Source organism: Sceloporus undulatus, chromosome 2 (genome assembly GCF_019175285.1).
Source record: "Sceloporus undulatus isolate JIND9_A2432 ecotype Alabama chromosome 2, SceUnd_v1.1, whole genome shotgun sequence".
NCBI classification, from domain to species: Eukaryota; Metazoa; Chordata; class Lepidosauria; order Squamata; family Phrynosomatidae; genus Sceloporus; species Sceloporus undulatus.
The window spans coordinates 156,143,649-156,161,533 of record NC_056523.1 but is presented as its reverse complement, the minus strand read 5'-3'; the positions used below and the strand labels follow the sequence as shown (position 1 = coordinate 156,161,533).

General features: G+C 41.6%; 1 protein-coding gene across 2 annotated transcripts in view; it reads right to left on the bottom strand.

Moving 5' to 3' along the window:
* PRKCA (protein kinase C alpha) overlaps positions 1-17,885 on the bottom strand; it is a 285,172-nt gene that overhangs the window by 45,766 nt on the left and 221,521 nt on the right. For both annotated transcript variants that reach the window (XM_042455224.1, XM_042455225.1), the window contains exons 6-8: positions 4,362-4,518; positions 4,119-4,253; positions 3,450-3,546 (exon numbers count right to left, since the gene is read on the bottom strand). In XM_042455224.1, the coding sequence (XP_042311158.1) occupies positions 3,450-3,546; positions 4,119-4,253; positions 4,362-4,518 (389 nt within the window). The remainder of the gene's footprint in view (positions 1-3,449; positions 3,547-4,118; positions 4,254-4,361; positions 4,519-17,885) is intronic.

The window sequence follows — 17,885 nt, the reverse complement described above, 5'->3', positions numbered from 1 at the left end:
AGCGCATTGCAGAAGTCGAGTCGTGAGGTTACCAGTGCATCTACCACAGTTTCTAGGTCTCCCAGTTCCAGGAAAGAATGCAGTTGGCATATCAGCCAAAGCTGATAACAGGTGCTCCTGACCATTGCATTTACCTGATTTGTCATCTGGATCAATGAGACTAGGAGCACTCCGAGACTGTGAACATAATCCTTTAAGGGGAGTGTGGCCCCATCTAGGGGAATCTCACTACCTGGATTAGGGTCCCTACTGTGAGCACCTCCATTTTGTTTGAATTTAGTTTTAGTCTGTTTTTCCCTCATCGAGTCCATTACCGCCTTAAGACATTCATTGAGAGGAGAGATGCCATCTGTAGTCGAAGCTGTAGCCTGAGACATGGAGAAATATACCTGGGTGTCATCAGCATACACACACACACACACGAAGCTGCTAGGAGAGATCATCCGGAGACATGGGTTGGGATGTTATCAGTATGCTGATGACACCCAGATATATTTCTCCATGTCTTGGATGATGCTTGGGAACGACTGTGTCAATAGCCTTGGTGAGGTCTCTATTCCAGGCATTAACCAAAGCTTTGACAGAATCACCAGTGTTACCAATCATTAAACCCTCTAGGGCTTTCTGGAATCCTACTGGTTCCATTAGCCTTCGAGGGCGGACCATCCTAATGGGTCCTCCACCCCCAATGGGGCCAAAAGTGGTCCTTAGCACAACCTTGACTAGGAAATGTTCCGTCCATGACAATGCAGTGGTATCGATTATCTCCTTGCATGGATGATCCTGTTCTGTACTGAAGACCGGATCAAGGGTATGACCGGCACAACGTGTAGGCCCGACGACCAATTGGGAATAGGCTCATGTCTGTCATGGACTCCATGAACTCCCGAGCTGCACCTGTTAAGTTTGTCAAACTGATCTTGAGTGGAATGTTGACAACAGCAACTCTGAGACCAGTTGTGTCAGCTTGGTTGAGGGGGTCTATTAGAAAACAGGGTGGATGATATACTAACTATCCTTAATCTTCAGACTTAGGTACATACACTCAAAGTGGTCTGTTTTCCAGACAGGTCTCCTAGCCAAGGTGAGATTGTTTCTATGGACCAAGGCCACTCTGCCCCTCGACCACTTCCTCTTACCTGCTCACTAACAGAGTACCCTGCCGGAAGAGCCTGCACCCAGGTAGTGGCACTATCGTCTCCCAACCAGGTCTCCGTGAAGCAAGCCAGCTCGGCATCCTTATCTATGAGAAGATCATAAATGATATGGGTCTTATTTTTGACCGACCTGGCATTGCAGAAGAGCAAGGCAAGGTTCTGTGGTAAGGTTGGTACACTCTCCAATTCATTTTGGGTAACATGGTGAACTGAAGGCGAGATGGCTTTCAGACATCAATCTCACCTTCCATTGTAACAACTTTCACTCTGTTACCACCATACTTTTCTTTACCCTACACAACCTCAATTGCTGCTCCCAGATCATTCCTGGCCACACATAATTGTCCCTTATTAAGGAGACATCCCACCCCTTGTGCTGTTGCCTCGTTGCTGTAGCTAGTCGCCCCAATGGTATCAAAAGGGTCGGTGTCTTAGTTGCTAGCAAGCTTGGTGTTCCTGGGGGGTGGAGGGGTGGCTATTATAAACTGCCATTCCTCGTCACACCTCCTTGTACTGCTGATACGTCACTGCAGCAATTTGCCTCAATTTGTCCAGCCCCAGTGGTATTGGGGCTCTCAGGCCAGATTGCAGGAGAGGTGGACTTGGTGTTTCTGAGGGTATGGGCGGCTTTTCAAGCTTGCCGCTGCTTCCCTGTCATGCCCTCCTCACTGCTTCTGAGTCCAGCCCCGGTGGTATTGGGGGGAGAAAGGCAACTCTCTGGCCAGTTTGCAGGTGAGGCAGACAATGGCTTCCAGCTAGATTAAATCATGGTTTACATATTCTGGTTTCTTTGGAGGCCACTAACCATGGTTTCTAAGTCAGCATGGTAACAGCAAGCTATGGTTGACTGCAAACACTTGGTTTGCTTCTACACACACTAAAAAAAAGTAACTGTATGATGATTCATAAAGCTTGTCCATATCTCAGTGTATGAAGACACAATTTGAATGATCAAAAGCAGCTAATGGATCTACTCTCCTCAAGAAGTATTCCCTAAATTCTTTCACTCAGTAATATACTTTCAGCTCCTTCCCCATGTCTAACTTCTCTATTTCTTTTCAAAACCAATCCCCTTTTTTCCTCAGTATTCCCATCTATCCCATGGTCGGGATCTCAATCTCTCTGCAGCACTTTTCCCAATATTTCTTTAAGACCCTTCTCAAAAATTGTCCCCTCTGTCCATATTCCTCATGTTGTCTGCCACATCTTTCTTCTGTCTCAATATGCTTCTTTCCCTTCTCATATCTTTTCTCTAGTTTTTTCTTCCTATCTACACAATTACTCTTTCAAGTCAAAACAACCACAAAAATGAAAAACAAAGAAAAAAACATGTCATCTCTCAACTGAGTGTGAGTAAAGTTTAGGACAATGCAAAGAAGACAAGTTTGCTACTAATATGGTGAATCTTGGTTATACAGCGATAGCTACTCAGCAGGAAAGGCAGAAACAGATCACAGTGCTAAAATGGAGGTAATAGCCTTCCTATGAGCAACACTTCAGACAAACAAAAGAAAATGAATTCTAGATAGAATTTTTATTTTGCAGCAAAGATCTATTGATAAACTTTCTGAAATGAACTGAATCCTTACTACACAATCTTTACAACTCTATTTGCTGTATCATTAAGGGAACCACATTTTTAATGTATTTCTTTAATTGTTGAATCTTAAATTCTGTACATAATACTGGAACAAAAACTGTGCAAACCAACACTGGATTAAAAGAGATACTGAAAATCTTAGGCCCAAAACAGACAGGCAAAAAATGTGCCTTCTGTGTGGTTTGGGGGTATGGCAATTAGACGATGCATGTCCCCAAACCATACTGAAACTGTGCACTGGGGCCATCTAAGGTGGCTCCAAAAGAAGCAGATATTTCCCACTTCTTTCTGCAGCCCATTTGCGACCATAGCGTGTGGTTGCCGTGGTACTGAGCAAATTGGGGTGGGAGCAGCTTCTGGCCACTCCTTTTGCCCTGTCTGATTTGGCCCATAGTTAAAATGGCATAGCAATCTACTGCTTTAGCTGCTACAGAGAGTTCAATGAACAACTTGGTAACTATAATGCAATTATCAATCAGGTAACCTTCTACTGGGGCAACAGTTACTTTAAAAGCCTATTGTCATGACCTTGTTGATAGATGTACAGTGCAACAAGGTAATTCTTACCAGTTATAACACATTCAAAAGTATAAACACAATGCATTCCCTTAGAGATATCAGTGTATTACAGTGTCAGGATTAATATACTGTATTTCAGACTGCACATTATCAACATGTGTTTATATTCTCACCTCAAATTTCTGCCTCAGTTCAGCGTTTCCATCATCATCAGCTTCTGGTATTGGAACATTGTAATACTCGCCCTCTTCCTGGTTAAGTAGTTTGTACCTATAGATAATAAACCAAAACATGTTCATGTTTTTTATAACATATGAAGGATAAAAACATTTTTTCAGATGCAAATCTGGGATAGGACCTTGCAATGCAAATACAGAATTAAAAGCTACAAGTAGCACAGGCCCTATCTTTACTAAGCCTACAACTCTAGCCTGGGATAGGAAATTGGCTGCAATACAAGGGCTGCCTTAGCCCTTCAAGAGAAAACAGTGGGAAAGGATGGAGATTGACATGTATCCAGATACCTTTGGAGATCATGGAGAATGATTCTGTGTTAACACCAAACCAGTGTATATCCATTATTGACTCAGATGTCTACCACCCCCCCCCCCCCCCAAAAAAAAACCTCAGTGGAGAAAAAGGTTATTTTCATGCAATTTTTTCATCCTTGCTACTTGCATTCTAATGGAGTGGGGAAGTTGACATTAAATACGCACATTCTACAAATTGCTGATATAATTAGGAAACCTTTAAATGCTTGACTGGGATTTGTTGTTGGTAATCTTAGTAGCAGATGAGTGACATATCAGTAACATGTGCTGGCCCATCATGGAACTTCTTACCATCCACATGCTGGTGATTTCATGAGTTCTGATACACCAAAAGAAAGAGAGCCCATGAAATCATTCCTAGTTGTTCGATCCCAATCCCAGACTTCCACGGAGAGCCTTCTATCTTTGTCTGTAGGCTTTAATTTACTGCAAACAAGCACAGAAATCAGTAGCTATTTTGGTAAGTTTAAGAAACATAATGCAATTTTTGAAACAAAAAGAAAAGAGAAGAAAAAAGATGGTATTTCAACTTACAATGTGAATGTATCATTCCAATGAGGATTAAGTGTGGAGCGGATGGTTTTTGTTTTTTGTTTACTCTCATTCTTGGGATCTGGAATAAGTTTCAGTTTCACATATGGATCTGAAAGTCCATTTGGATCCATCGGAATTAGATTCCTTGCATCTCTCACTGCAAATAAGAAAAAACAAAACAAACAAACAAAACAAAAACAATCTGTATTATAATATATTCAATTAAAATAATGGATAGCTGGTAGGTACTTAGTATTAAAATCATAACTATTATAAATGATAGTCCATTACCCTTTCCATTACAAAGAAAGCGGTAAAAGGAGAGGAAACAAGTAATTGGTACAGCTGTTGCACAACACTTTGAATCAACATAGCACTATTCAACGCTCTCCCCTGGCTCCAAATAGGTTTTCTTTAAGTGGCATTGGCTTCATTGACAATAAGAAGATTCCTATGGGACTGCATGGAGGAGTGAGACCCCTGAAAAAATCTACAGGTGCTGACTAAATCTGATACCAGGGATGTCAGCCTCATCTCCTCTGTTTGTCTGTTCAATCCTAAACAGAAGCAGGTATCAACACTATATAACAGCTGGGCAGCACATTTCCACTTTGGGCTACCATATCTAAATACCCCAAAGGTACCAGACCCCACTGGTCTTCAAAGCTAATCATGATCAGTCCTTGTTAGTAGTTAGATGAGGAAATCACCAACAAAGACTATTTACCAAATGGAACTCTGGAATTGGGCTGCCCGTCAGTTAAAGCAAGAATAGATTTTACACAGATAAGATATTTTAAACATATTGCTACCCTACCAACAAATCGTCTCCCAGCATTGTGTTACTTGGAAATTTGCGACAACCAGTTCTGGACAGCAGGTTTTCAAATTCTTTTACAAAAATATAACTTTTCTGAGTTGAACGCTGTTCTTGGCATTGATAAGAGACAATTAAGAGAATTCATTTTTTGGGCTGATTCAAGAAAAGATCTGCAGTCAGTTAGGACCTCACAATTTTCCTTTTTGGGCCTCCTTTTTGAAGACGGAACATTTTAGAGCCAGTTATCTGACTAAACTCAAGTCGCCTACTTTAAGAAGTGCCTTCACTGAGCTATGACCTCAAGTAATGCCTACTGCAGTTCTAGACAGACGCTACAACAAAGTGCCTTTTGAGAACAGACTATGCATCTGCAGCCAGCCTCAGGTGGAGGATATTGTTCATTACTTGTTAATTTGTCCATTGTACAGTGACCCTAGAAAGAAATTTTTAACACCCTTGCTGACAAACAAAAGTGGGAGCTCTACTGTTCATTGGGTCCAATTCCTTTTGAGTGACACCAACGACTGTGTAACACATAGAGTGGCTCTTTTTGCCTTGGCTGCAAAAATTAGAAAGAGGGAGTTAAATAAAATTGCCATAAATTGCCAGGGAGACGCCAAGTATTAATTAGATTTCATTATTATATTGTATATGTTTACTAATATCCAGGAAAGATGTTTCTTCTTCCTTTTGTCCTTTTTAACAGTTAACTATTTTAACTGCACACTAAATGTTGGGACATTTTTTGTCCTTTGCATTCTGTGCCTTTTGTTTTAAATGTTTTATGCTTTTTGATAAGCTCATTTTGTCATGGCCTTTCGCTAGCACAATAAACATTAATTCTACAAACAAAGTCTATTTCAGAAGAAGGAACTGGCAAAGTCATCTCTGATTATTCCTTGCCTTAAAAAACCCTTATGAAATTCATGGGGACCGCCATAGGTTGACAGGTGAACTGAGACCACACACACATCTGCAGGATGAGATAAAGTAGCATGCTGCTAGGAGAGGACTCTAAATGTTCTGGAAGTTCTCATAACCCCTTACCATTGACCTGCTCAACTGGAGGGTCACCTCTGCTGTATGAGGTAAACAGAGCACACACTTGATGGGAAGCACTTGGTACAGCAGGGCCAATTCCTGTTTTGACAGGACAGCAGGACTAGGGGTCACTTTCTGTCAAAGCAAAGCTCAGAAGAGTTACCACTGAAGAACTCTGTGAGCTGGTAATTCAAAAAGTAACTCTTCTAAGCTTTGTCCTAGACAGCATTACCACCATGATTTTCCAAAACCATTATAGGCAGGAGCAATCCAAATCAGATTGGGATTTGCCACAATTATAAATATTTTGGATAGTGTCGAGACATAGGTCCCCTTAAGACAGGGGTAGGCAACCTGTGGCCCGTGGGCCGGATGCGGCCTGGCAAGGCCTTGGGACCGGCCCCAGCCCGGTCCTGCCGCCGATTGCCGCCGGAGCCTTTGGCCTCTTGCGTGAGGGCGTGGGGCCTTTGGCCTATCAGGAGGAGGCGGGCAAGGGGGGGTAAGCGGCACGCAAGGGGGGCAAGCGACGGGCATTTATATTAACATTTTTTTAAAAATCAGCAATTTTTTGTGTGTCCTCCATTTTTTAAAAAGTGTCCTCCATTAGAAAAAAAAATTTCCTACATTTGTCCCGGTTTATTTATTTAATTAATTTTTAAAAAAATATTTAATCATTTATTTTTTGGCTTCGGCCCCCCAGTTGTCTGAGGGACAGCAACCCGGCCCCCGGCTCAAAAAGGTTGCCTACCCCTGTTTTAAGAGATTAAAGTTCAAATTAGCCACTGTTTTCTTCCCAGTGGCCAAGAATAATGTATATACTTGCTATTCCGATATAGCCATGGATTTGAGTAATGAGAAATGCTAATAATGGAATTGTGCAAAGAGATGAAATGAAGCATTTAGTAGACACAAGCTAAGTGAGGGGAATAATTTGCTTATTAGCTTGGAGACAAACTTGGAAACTGACTTGAAAAAAATTGCATGGGCGTTCAATATCTCACTTAAAATCTCCATCACAATAATTTTAAGTGCACCAATATTAGGAGGATGTTTACAGAAAACTGAATCCTCACGGTGAAAAAAAATGTTATGCTGATTTGAGAAAATCATAATTACCAATTGAGTATTATTATGCAAATTATTTTATGCACTCATATTCATCTGAACCGTATACAGACACACTGTAATACATTAAAATTCATTCTGAACAATGGTGTCATAAAAACCAGCAGATCCTACATCCTTAAAGAATATAATCAGAAACTTTTAACTGTTAATACAGGTACAGGAAATGTTGCTATTAAGTCCTACTGCTCTGTCTGCATCTTTGGATGTTTTCTTTATCCAGCACTGAACCAATCACTCACATCACAAAAACAGGAAGTCTTACAATGTCCCATTCTGTTTACAGAAATAATTTTTTAACTCTAACATTTAACATTTCCTAATTGAAATGTAAGTGCTGGATCTTATTTAATCATAGAATCATAAAATCATAGAGTTGGAAGAGACCACAAGGGCCATGCAGTTCAACCCACTGCCATGCAGGAACTCATAATCAAAGCACCCCCGACAGAAGGTCATCCAGGCTTTGTTTAAAAACCTCGAAAGGAGAAGACTCCACCACCCTTTGAGGGAGTGCGTTCAACTGTCCAACAGTTCTTACAGTCAGGAAGCTCCTCCTAATGTTTAGGTGGAATCTCTTTTCTCATAGCTTGCATCCATTATTCCAGGTCCTATCCTCTGGAGCTTGCTCCATTCTCAATATAACACCCCTTCAAATACAAAAAGAGGGCTATCAGATCAACTCTTAACCATCTCTTCTCCAAGCTAAACATTCCCAGCTCCCTAAGTCTCTCCTCATAAGGCATCATTTCCAGACCCTTCACCATTTTGGTCACCCTCCTTTGGACACACTCCAACTTGTCTACATCCTTTTTGAATTGTGGAGCCCAGAACTGGACACAGTATTCCAGGTGGAGCCTGACCAAAGCAAAATAAAAGTGGCACTATTACTTCCCTTGATCTAGAATACTTCTATTGATGCAGCCTAGAATCGCATTGGCATTTTTAGCTGCCACATCCCACTGTTGACTCATTTTCAACTTGTGGTCTACTGGGACTTCTAGGCGGGATACAGACTGCCCCTTTCCCCGACGGATCAGGGCCTCAGCGGCCACAATGGCAACCCCGGAGGCCCCGATCCTCCGCTTTTCCAGGCTTCAAAACGCCACTTCCCCGGAGTCTGGAAAGGGGTGTCCTTGGGGCTTCATGCCCAAGGACACCCCGACAGCGGTGGGGAAAGAGAGAAAGGAGCCACTTGGCCTCTTTCTCTTTTGTATCGCTGGCACAGCCATGTAAAGGCTGCGGCAGCGATACAAGCGGCGAAAGGAGCTCTGTTTCAGAGCGCCTCCCTGTGCCACTGAAAGGGAGCCACAAGCGCCCTGCAGCGGCGCCAAGACATAACGGCCGCACTGCGCCGTTTGGACACAACGCGACCATCATGTCAAAATGGCGGTGCCCATGTAGACAGGGCGCCACCGTTTTGATGTCCTGGTGACATACTAGGGTTGCGGGGTGTATATAAGCAACGTCCCGAGGCAACCCTAGTACATCGCCAGGATGTGCTAAATGGCCCATCTGGATAGGGCTCTAGATCCCTTTCACATGTAGTCTTGTTAAGTCAAGTGTCCCCATCCTATATCTAGTCATTTTATTTTTTCTGCCTAAGTGTAGTACCTTACATTTCTCCCTTTTGAAAGTACATTTTGTTAGTTTTGGCCCAGATTTCTAATCTATCAAGGTCATTTTGAATTTTGATCCTCTCCTCTGGGGTATTAGCTACTCCTCCTAATTTGATGTCAAATGTTTATGCTTCTAGTGTGTTTCTTTATTGTTTATATATTTATTTTATTATTTATTTTTAGTAAAAACTGTATCAAGGATTGGTCTACGTAATTCTACTAGAATGGCTGCCCTGATGGAGCAGGGTTATTTTCTACTTATTTCTCAAAATGCCATGTTTCTAAAAGTCAAATTATGGAATTGGGGTTAAAACATACAGCTGGCCCTCCACATTTGTGGCTTTGACTTCTGTGGATTTGATTATTTGCAGTTTTGATTAATATATTCTCCCTTGGAATTCCTAGGTCCTCCAGCGCTACTCTTCCAGAAGCTGACCATAGTGTTGTGCTTGAAAACCTAGAGATTCCTAGAGAAAACACATCTCTAGGCATTTGTAGGTCCTCCAGCATGAATCTATGATCAACGTCTGGTAGATGCTGATGATAGAGTTGCATTGGAGGACCTGGACATTCCTAGAGAGGTATTCTCTAAGGTAAAAAGAGTAGTGGTTTTTTATTTGCAGTTTTTCCACATTCACAAGGGTCCTTCACCCCTAACCCTAGTGAATGTGGGGGGACCACTGTACATGTACTCTCTGACTTCTCAAGTAATGTGTTGATTGAACTAGTGGAGGAAGAAAATGGGGGAAAGGATGTATCATACTTGAAAGCCTCTTTCCCCTCCCCTTCTGCCCTTTGAATATTTAGTAGCTGAATTTCTGATGAAATAGTAAAAATAATGAGCATCTTTACTATGCAGTGTCTTTAATGTAAAAATTAGAGTAAATGTAATAGAGACTTGGGTGTACACTATTTTAGGGGCTGTACAAACGGGCCTGTTTGGATGACACTGGCCAATACATTCCAGCTGGAATCTCGGTCCAATCCTAGCTCAAAGGGGCCTTAGAACGGGTCACAAAGGACTGCTGCTTGCCGCAGAGATTCTAGGAAATTCCACAGCAACACCTGGCATACTAGACAGCACTGTGCGCTGCTTACCTTTCTCCACCACTGCTGCTATGGAGAAGACCCCTGTTGTAGCCTATGATGTGGTAAGGGGGTTCCTGGCCATGTGGATCTAGCCAGACAACCCTTTCCATGTCAGAGGCTGGCAGAGGTCTTTCCAGTAGAGGTTAGGGGGGAGAAGGCAAGGGGTGTGAGGTGGTAGGGGTCCACAGTTTGTGCATGAGGGACGGGTGTATAAACACCCATCCATCCCCACACCGGTCTGGGGATTGATCCAGGTCAGGACCCAGGTCAGGATAGCACAGGCCTGGCTCGTGCTGGCCTTAGTCTCTTAAAAACTGGTGTGCATATTGTGTTGCTGGCCACATGAAGGAGCCAAAGTGAGTGACACACTTATTTAATGACAGCATGCTGCTCTTCTTCTTACAGTGATCTGAGGTGTGCAAGATGCACTGATCTACATGTCCCTGCTAATATGATGGGCCAGCATAAAGAGGGAATTTATGATGGAAATCTTTGCTGTAGAAACATTAACTATTACATCTAGTTTTGTATTCCTGAAGTTGGTACCATCTGTTTTCAGTACAGAACATTCAGTTTATATTCATTTGAAAGAGAACACAAAAGCACTGCTCAGAATTTTAATAAAGCTGAAATTTTGGAGAAGTTTAAGTAGTTGTCAGAGGAACCTTTCATGTGACGAGGGCATCAAAATAGCGGCTGCGTCCGCATGTCGTGGCGCCATTATGTCACGAGTGTGCCATTGGCGCACTGTAACATCATAATGGTGTCACAATTTTTCCCACTTTTCACAGGTTCTTTTTGGTCCACAGGGAAGTCCCGTGGTCTGGAGGCTGCAGCTTCCCTGTGGACCAAAACTAGGTACCGGGAGACTGTCCTTTTTGGACAGTCTGTCCCGCACCTCAGTAACACAAGTATATGGGAGGTGCAGAGATAATTTCTGATGCTGTGGTTAGTTTAAGTAACTTTCTAAACTAATGTTCACATAGGCACATGATTCATTGGAGAAACTGCATCTGTGCTGGACCAGGATACTCTGGGAGCAGCCCTGGAGATGCTCTGACATCTCCCATTATCTTGGGCTCTCCACTGCAATGCTGAACAGCTATTTACATGTGTGTCCCACTGTGCTGCCTGGTGCAGCCACCTACTCACTCAATACTTGTTCGGAGGTCAGAATAAGGCACCCAGCCTTGATCACTTGGCTCGGTGCCCCATTCTGACCTCAGAGCAAGTGACATATGGAAGTGGCAGCCACAGTGGCTGGCTGCCAGGATGCATTTTAAATAGCTGCCCCAATGTCACAATGGGGGGCTATAGATATTCCGGGAAGACCTGGAGCAAATAGTAACTTTGCTGTTTTATAAAGGGTGGGGTATACCCCAGGTTTGGCACTGAACAAGCCAGACATCATCTTGACTATTCACGACAGACTCGGGGACTGGGCCCTACATTGTCCAGACTCCCTGCCAAGAGGATGGAGGGAGGCCATTATATTTGGCCCATGCAGACAGGGCCTGTGAAAGGCAAAACTAAATATAAAAAAGAGGCTAGATTCAGATGTACTGTTCCATGAAGAAGAGCTCCTTTTGTCCATGGAACAGATTGGAGTCCAATGGTGGCTCCTGGAGCAGGGAAAGTTTCAACAGTACCTTCTTCCCCTGCTGCTTCTTATGTCATTTCCCACAGTATTCTAGAAAGTCCCATGACAGATTTTCAGGGGGCTACAGGGAAAAGAGAAATAAATCCCCCAAAATTTTCTTCCTTTTTTTCTTCTATCAGGTCTATACTGTAAGCAGTTTTTATTGTGTTTCATTTCTGTTGCCTCATGACTAATATGGAAGGAGAGAGAGAATGAGAGAGAGAGAGAGGCAAGCAATTTATTTGGTTCATGATTTCTGTTAATCCTGAAGACAGAAATTCTCCCTACTGAACCTATGCAACAAATGCTAGGCAAACAAAGTCTTACATTCTACATACTCTAATTATGGACACAAATTCAGAGATAGCTTAATGGTAAATCACAACTCCCACAGTGGATGGCTGATAACATTACTATCTCCTCTCCCATTTATGAAAACAAGGGTATGGATCTCGTGAAAGTTACAATGACACAGTGCTGGTTTTGTCTGTCAGAGACAATAAACAATAAAGAGGCCAAAAAAGGCCAAGAACTTCTAGCCACATCAAGCAAGCACACACTGGAATATGCATAACTGCTCAGTTTTGAAAAAGTTCACCAGAACTGTCTTTCTGTTCTACAATATGAAATCAGTCACCAATTTCCAAGCCCACCTTGTAAGAAGTATAATCAAGCATTGGTTATACATATTAATTTATTTATAAGTTTATCACATTAGAGAGATCCTGAAGAAAAACGGGATTTAAAAGGGATTTAAAGCAAATGCAAGAAGTTTATCAAATGACATTGCAGTTGAAATAAAATAATGCAAAGTTAAATCGAATGCAAAGCAGAGAAAACCGGCAGCTTTTTACTTTCAGAATTTTCCCAAAAGTAAAAAGCTGCCAGTATTCTCTGCTTTGTGTTCAACTTCATGTTATTTCACTTTGGGGGTCATCCAGTGTGATAAACTTCCCGCATTTGTGGTTTTTTTTTTTTAAAAAAAAACAAATCTAGTTTAAATCCCATTTTTCAGCGAGATCCCCCTAGTGTGATAAACTCCCTAAACTATTTTGTAATCTCCAAAATGAAACCTCTAAATCCACGTAGAGCACTGAGACTGAGAATGAAAAAAGTGAAGTAACATTAGGTGTGGTAAACCTCTACTTCTTTATAAGAATCCAAATGGTCATTTAGATTTGAAAAAGATCCTGGAAAGCAACTCCCTAATTAGGAGGAGAAAAAGATGGAAGACTTTTATTGTTGAACTGGGGATGATTGTATAACAGTGGTAAAACACATGTACATGTGTTTTACCATTACACAGTTCTGTCTGTACTGAGAGGTTATGTCAGTGGAGCTAGGCATCTGGCCCTGCTGGTGTTGCTGGACTGCAAACCCCATCAATCCCAGCCAAAACAGCCAAGGTTGAAGAGTCAAATCTTACCTATCTTTGAACTAAGCTATAGAGAAGTATCATCTCAAGCTCCGAAACCAAAGACTCACATCAACTTTGTATTTTTACTGTAATGGAAATGATGCTCATGATCCAAACAAAACACATACAGTATATGCATGCATACAGATGCATTTCTGTAAACACATCAGTGTTTCCTTTTATCTGCAGATTTTATATCTTCATTGTATTAAATGCCATTCTAGAAAGCCCCCTGTCAGAACTATTTCTTAAAGATCCAACAGGCTAAGGAAGGGAAATGGAGTTGCAGATAATCACTTATAATGAGAATTAAAATATTAATAAAAGTCATTAAGTTGCAGCACTATAATTTAACTGAACTATATAACTATATTAAAATACATTTACATGTGTCTCAAATATGAATCACACTTAAATTTTATGCTTCCCCAGGCACAGGCACAGTGCTAGAGTAGAAATGACAGTAACATTAAATTAAGAACTTTTGCAGTGCTTCAGAAATATGTTCAGAAGCAACCAACTCTCATACATAATAAATAGACGGTAAGAACTGCATGGAAACTAAGACAATCAAGATAGTAATAGCTTTACTATAGATAAATAAAATAACTTTACTAAAGATAAATAAAATGGAGCATCTGTCTGTAGGGACTTTATGATTACTGTACTCTGACAAATGGGCAACCAAGCTAGTAAAATGTTTGGACACCAGGCCCTATGCGGAACAGCTTAGGGAACTTAGTATGCTTAGCTTGGAGAGGAGAAGATTGAGAGGTAACCATTTTTAAATATTTGCAGGGGTGTCAAGCAGAAGATGAGATGAGCTTGATTTCTGCTGCTTCAGAGACTAGGACACGAACCACTGGGTTCAAATTACAAGACAAGAGACTCCCCCTTAACCATTAGATGGTAAGACCTGTATAGCTTGCTTTGAAAGGTAGTGGTTTCTATAAGGATGTTCTCACTTAAGATTTGAAACGATTTAAAATACAACGTTTTTAATAAAAACGATTCAAAATAACCCTGGTCTTATCCCGTGTTCCGAATCGCTTTTATTCTTCGTTCTCATCTGTTTATTTAAATCGAAGTTTTTACCTGCAAGTGTTCCTACTTGGCATGAAATCGGTGTTTAAATAAATCGATTCTTCTGCTCCATACCTATTTGGAGCTGTCAATCAATAGTACGTCAGAATGACGTAACGTTAATCCGGAATATTTGGAAGCGATGTAACTTTTGGCATCGTTTCCATTTCATTGACAGTTTGTGAATCGATGTATTTTTGGCGGGTTTTTCCCCTCAAATGGACCAATGAAGGCGCTTAATCGCTCAAACGTCCTCTTCTGCGTCTCCCCATATTACCTGCCATAACTCAGTGCTAGGGAATCCTGGGAATGGTAGTTTATTATGGCACCAGCACTCTCTGGCAGAGGAGGATAAATGTCTCACAAACACAACAGTTCCCATAATTCCTTAGTACTGAGCCAGGGCAGGTTAAGGGGTCTCAAACTGTATTATTTCTACAGTGGGTTTGGAACTACAGATGAGTGTTTTTTCATAAATTAAAAAAGTTGTTACTTTATAATTACCTTATATATATATATATATACAAACACACACACACACACTCATATGCATATATATACATGTGTGCAAACACACACACAAATATATATGTTTGTGTGTGTATGCATTTATATATATATGCATGTGTGTGTGTGAGTATTCATATATAATCGTGTGTGTGTGTGTCTGTCTGTCTGTCTGTCTGTAATGTGTGTGTGTGTGTGTTTGCCAAATCGGATCAAGGAGGAGAAGGCAGTGGGTTTCAGTGGGTAGAGACTCTGCATCCAAAGCCCAGGGTTGGAAAATGGAATCAAGGAGGAGAAGGCAGTCAGTTTAAGTGTGATAGAAACACAAGACAGAAAAGGGGAAAAGAGAACGATCCCAGCGGCAAGAGGCTGCAGACCTAAGAGAGAGGAGAGAGTGAAAGCCAAATAAAGCAAGAGCAAGAGACGTCCCAAGACAGCCAGGGAGAATCCCTTCAGAGAGCACAGAGATGGGAGAGGCTTCTGGCAAAGTGAATTTGGGGAACCCAAGCTGTTTCCAGAGGAACTATGGGATAGGTTTTGCAGGGCAGCATCCTCTCTTCATGTCTCCCAAGACAGCCAGGGAGAATCCCTTCAGAGCACAGAGAGCAATGAAGGAGGCTGCTGGAAAAGCAGGGAGGGAGCACTCTTCCCAAAGATTCTCTTTCCAGGGTTGGAGGAGAAGGCAGATTTGAGAAAGGGAGGGAGAAAGGCTCTATTCCCCCCCCCCATTGATCAGAGCCCTTCCCTGCCTGGGCAAGATGAGATGCCTCCTCGCGAGGAGCCTTCCCTTCCCTGCCTGGGTGAGATCAGAGCCCAAGCAGGCAGGGAATGCCTCTTCGAGAGGAGGCTTCCCTTCCTGCCTCTCCTCCGTTAGAAATGGGCTCTCCCCACACAGAGGGGAGGTTGCAATCCACCGGAGGAAGCCTTGTAGTCCTTTGGCAGATGCAGGTGCTTGAGCAGCCGGGACTTCAGGCGCTTAAAGCGCTGAAGAGATTAAGCGCCTGTAAACCATTAAAATAAAAAATAAAAATAATCCTTATCTTGAAAGACCACAGCGGACAAAGGTGTGAAGGAAGCAAAAATGGCGACAGCCACGACGGATGGGGACAGAAAGGGCAACTCCCCCAAGGCCAGCCCCATTGCACTCTGCTCCTCCCATCCAGCTAACCCGATTTCAAAGGCTGTCGTTCCTATTTAAATGCTCCGGTTCCTATTCCGATTCAAGGGAAAACTGTAGGTTTGATCCTAGTACTTTTTTTAACACGCGTTAAATGTCGCAAACTCGAATCAAAATTTTATTCCGCTCTACGATTCGATTTGTAGTGGGGACGATTGCGGGTTGTTCTAGAACCGTTCTAGGTTTAAATCGGATCCTAATAGGAACGACACTCCTTGGATTCGATTCAGAACGCGGGGTTTTACCTAGTGGGAACATCCTCTATATCTTTGGAGGTCTTTAAACAGGGGTTGAACAGTCATGTCTCAGGAGTGCTGTGTATTCATGGATGACAGGGGATTTGATGACCATGGGGTCTTTTCCAATCATGATTACAATTGTAAGGGGCAACTATTCGGCCTAGGAACCAGCCCACTGTTGGTGACTAGATTACGGACAGTTCAAGCCTCATGATGCAGGGCATTATTTTTGTCCTGCACACGATGCTTCTGAGGGGATCATGGGCTGTGTCCTACCCAGCGCTTCTGGTGCACCTGATTCCCACACACTGGATATCACATTTGCCTATTACTACTACTTTTACTTTTACTATTTGAAATGCTCTCAGACCGGCTTACAAATTTATTAGACAGTCCCATGCCCCCAGGCTTACAGTCTAAAAAGACATGACACAGAGTACAGAGTACAAAGTACAGAGTAGATTGCAGCTGCAATAAACATAAATTGAAAAGTTTAAACTATAAACTAAAACCATTAATAACCATTTTAAAAAGCTCTTCTATAAATCTCCGCACAACTATATTAATGTGTTGAGTAATGTCTAACCTTAGGATGGGTTAACTGGGAAGATGGGTCATTTTTAGTAATTTCAACTGATTTTTTTTTAAGTTACAGCTAACAAGTTGGTAAGCATGCAATTAATGTTTACTGCTATGATTTATTGCTGCAATTGTCACTTAGAGTTAAAATGGACAAATTCATTTTCAGATTAATTAAGGATCCAGGTAAAAGATCAAATCTGGGATTAACTTTACATCCAATGTTTTCAAAGTTCTAGGATGAAAAACAATGCACTCAGCATATGCTATAAACTTCCTTTTGCAGGTCCCTGCATCACTATAATATCCACCAAAATGTGATGATTGGGTTGTTGGAGTGGGAGGGTTTCTTTCCCTCCTTCTGTTAAATGATGAACATCTGCACAGAGGTTGAGGGAAATATGCTAATAATAATGCATTCTAAGAAGAAAGGGCTAAATCCAATTATATCCCCAGCTGCAGCAGGCTCATTGAGACAAATAGGACTTGCTAGTCACTGTTTGCATAAGGCTCTTTTATTTCAGTTACAAAAAATGTCACTGATCTATTTGTGAAATATCTCACTTGCATTACAGTTCCCATTTATATTGAAAGCATTATAATATCGTAATTTATTGCCTTGAAAGTATCCATATTAAAATCATGGCTGACAATTTCTGAGGAGTGAATTTTACTTTGAGGTGACATCTCTGTCTATTTGCTAAATAAAATGTAAAAACTTCAGTGCCCTGGTCAAAATACAAATGTGTGCTTTAAAAAGGCATGTTTTGGAAAGGGGAAAAAAGACTGAAGAAGCAGCTCGGCATTGTATTTAAAACTGTTTACAGTTTTCAACTTATAATTGGTTGGTACTCTGTCTCAGAATAAAATCCAATAAAATGGGAGGTGCATAACTGGATTTCCTTGAAGTTTTGGTACTTGCCTCTTTACGAAATTGACCTGCTTCCAAAATATTAGGAAATCAGAATTTATGGAATGTCACACAAATATGTTATCCGGGTGCCACCAAATAATGTGATATCTCCAAAGGCACACACAAATTTTTCAGTTACAACACTTGCTGTATTATTACTAGGTCTCTGGATATATGTTGATGTACTATCTCAGAAACACAGGGGGAAAGAGATTCCCCCTAAGGTTCTTTAAATCTCTTCTAACAGATACTTTAATAGGTGCCATTACATCTATG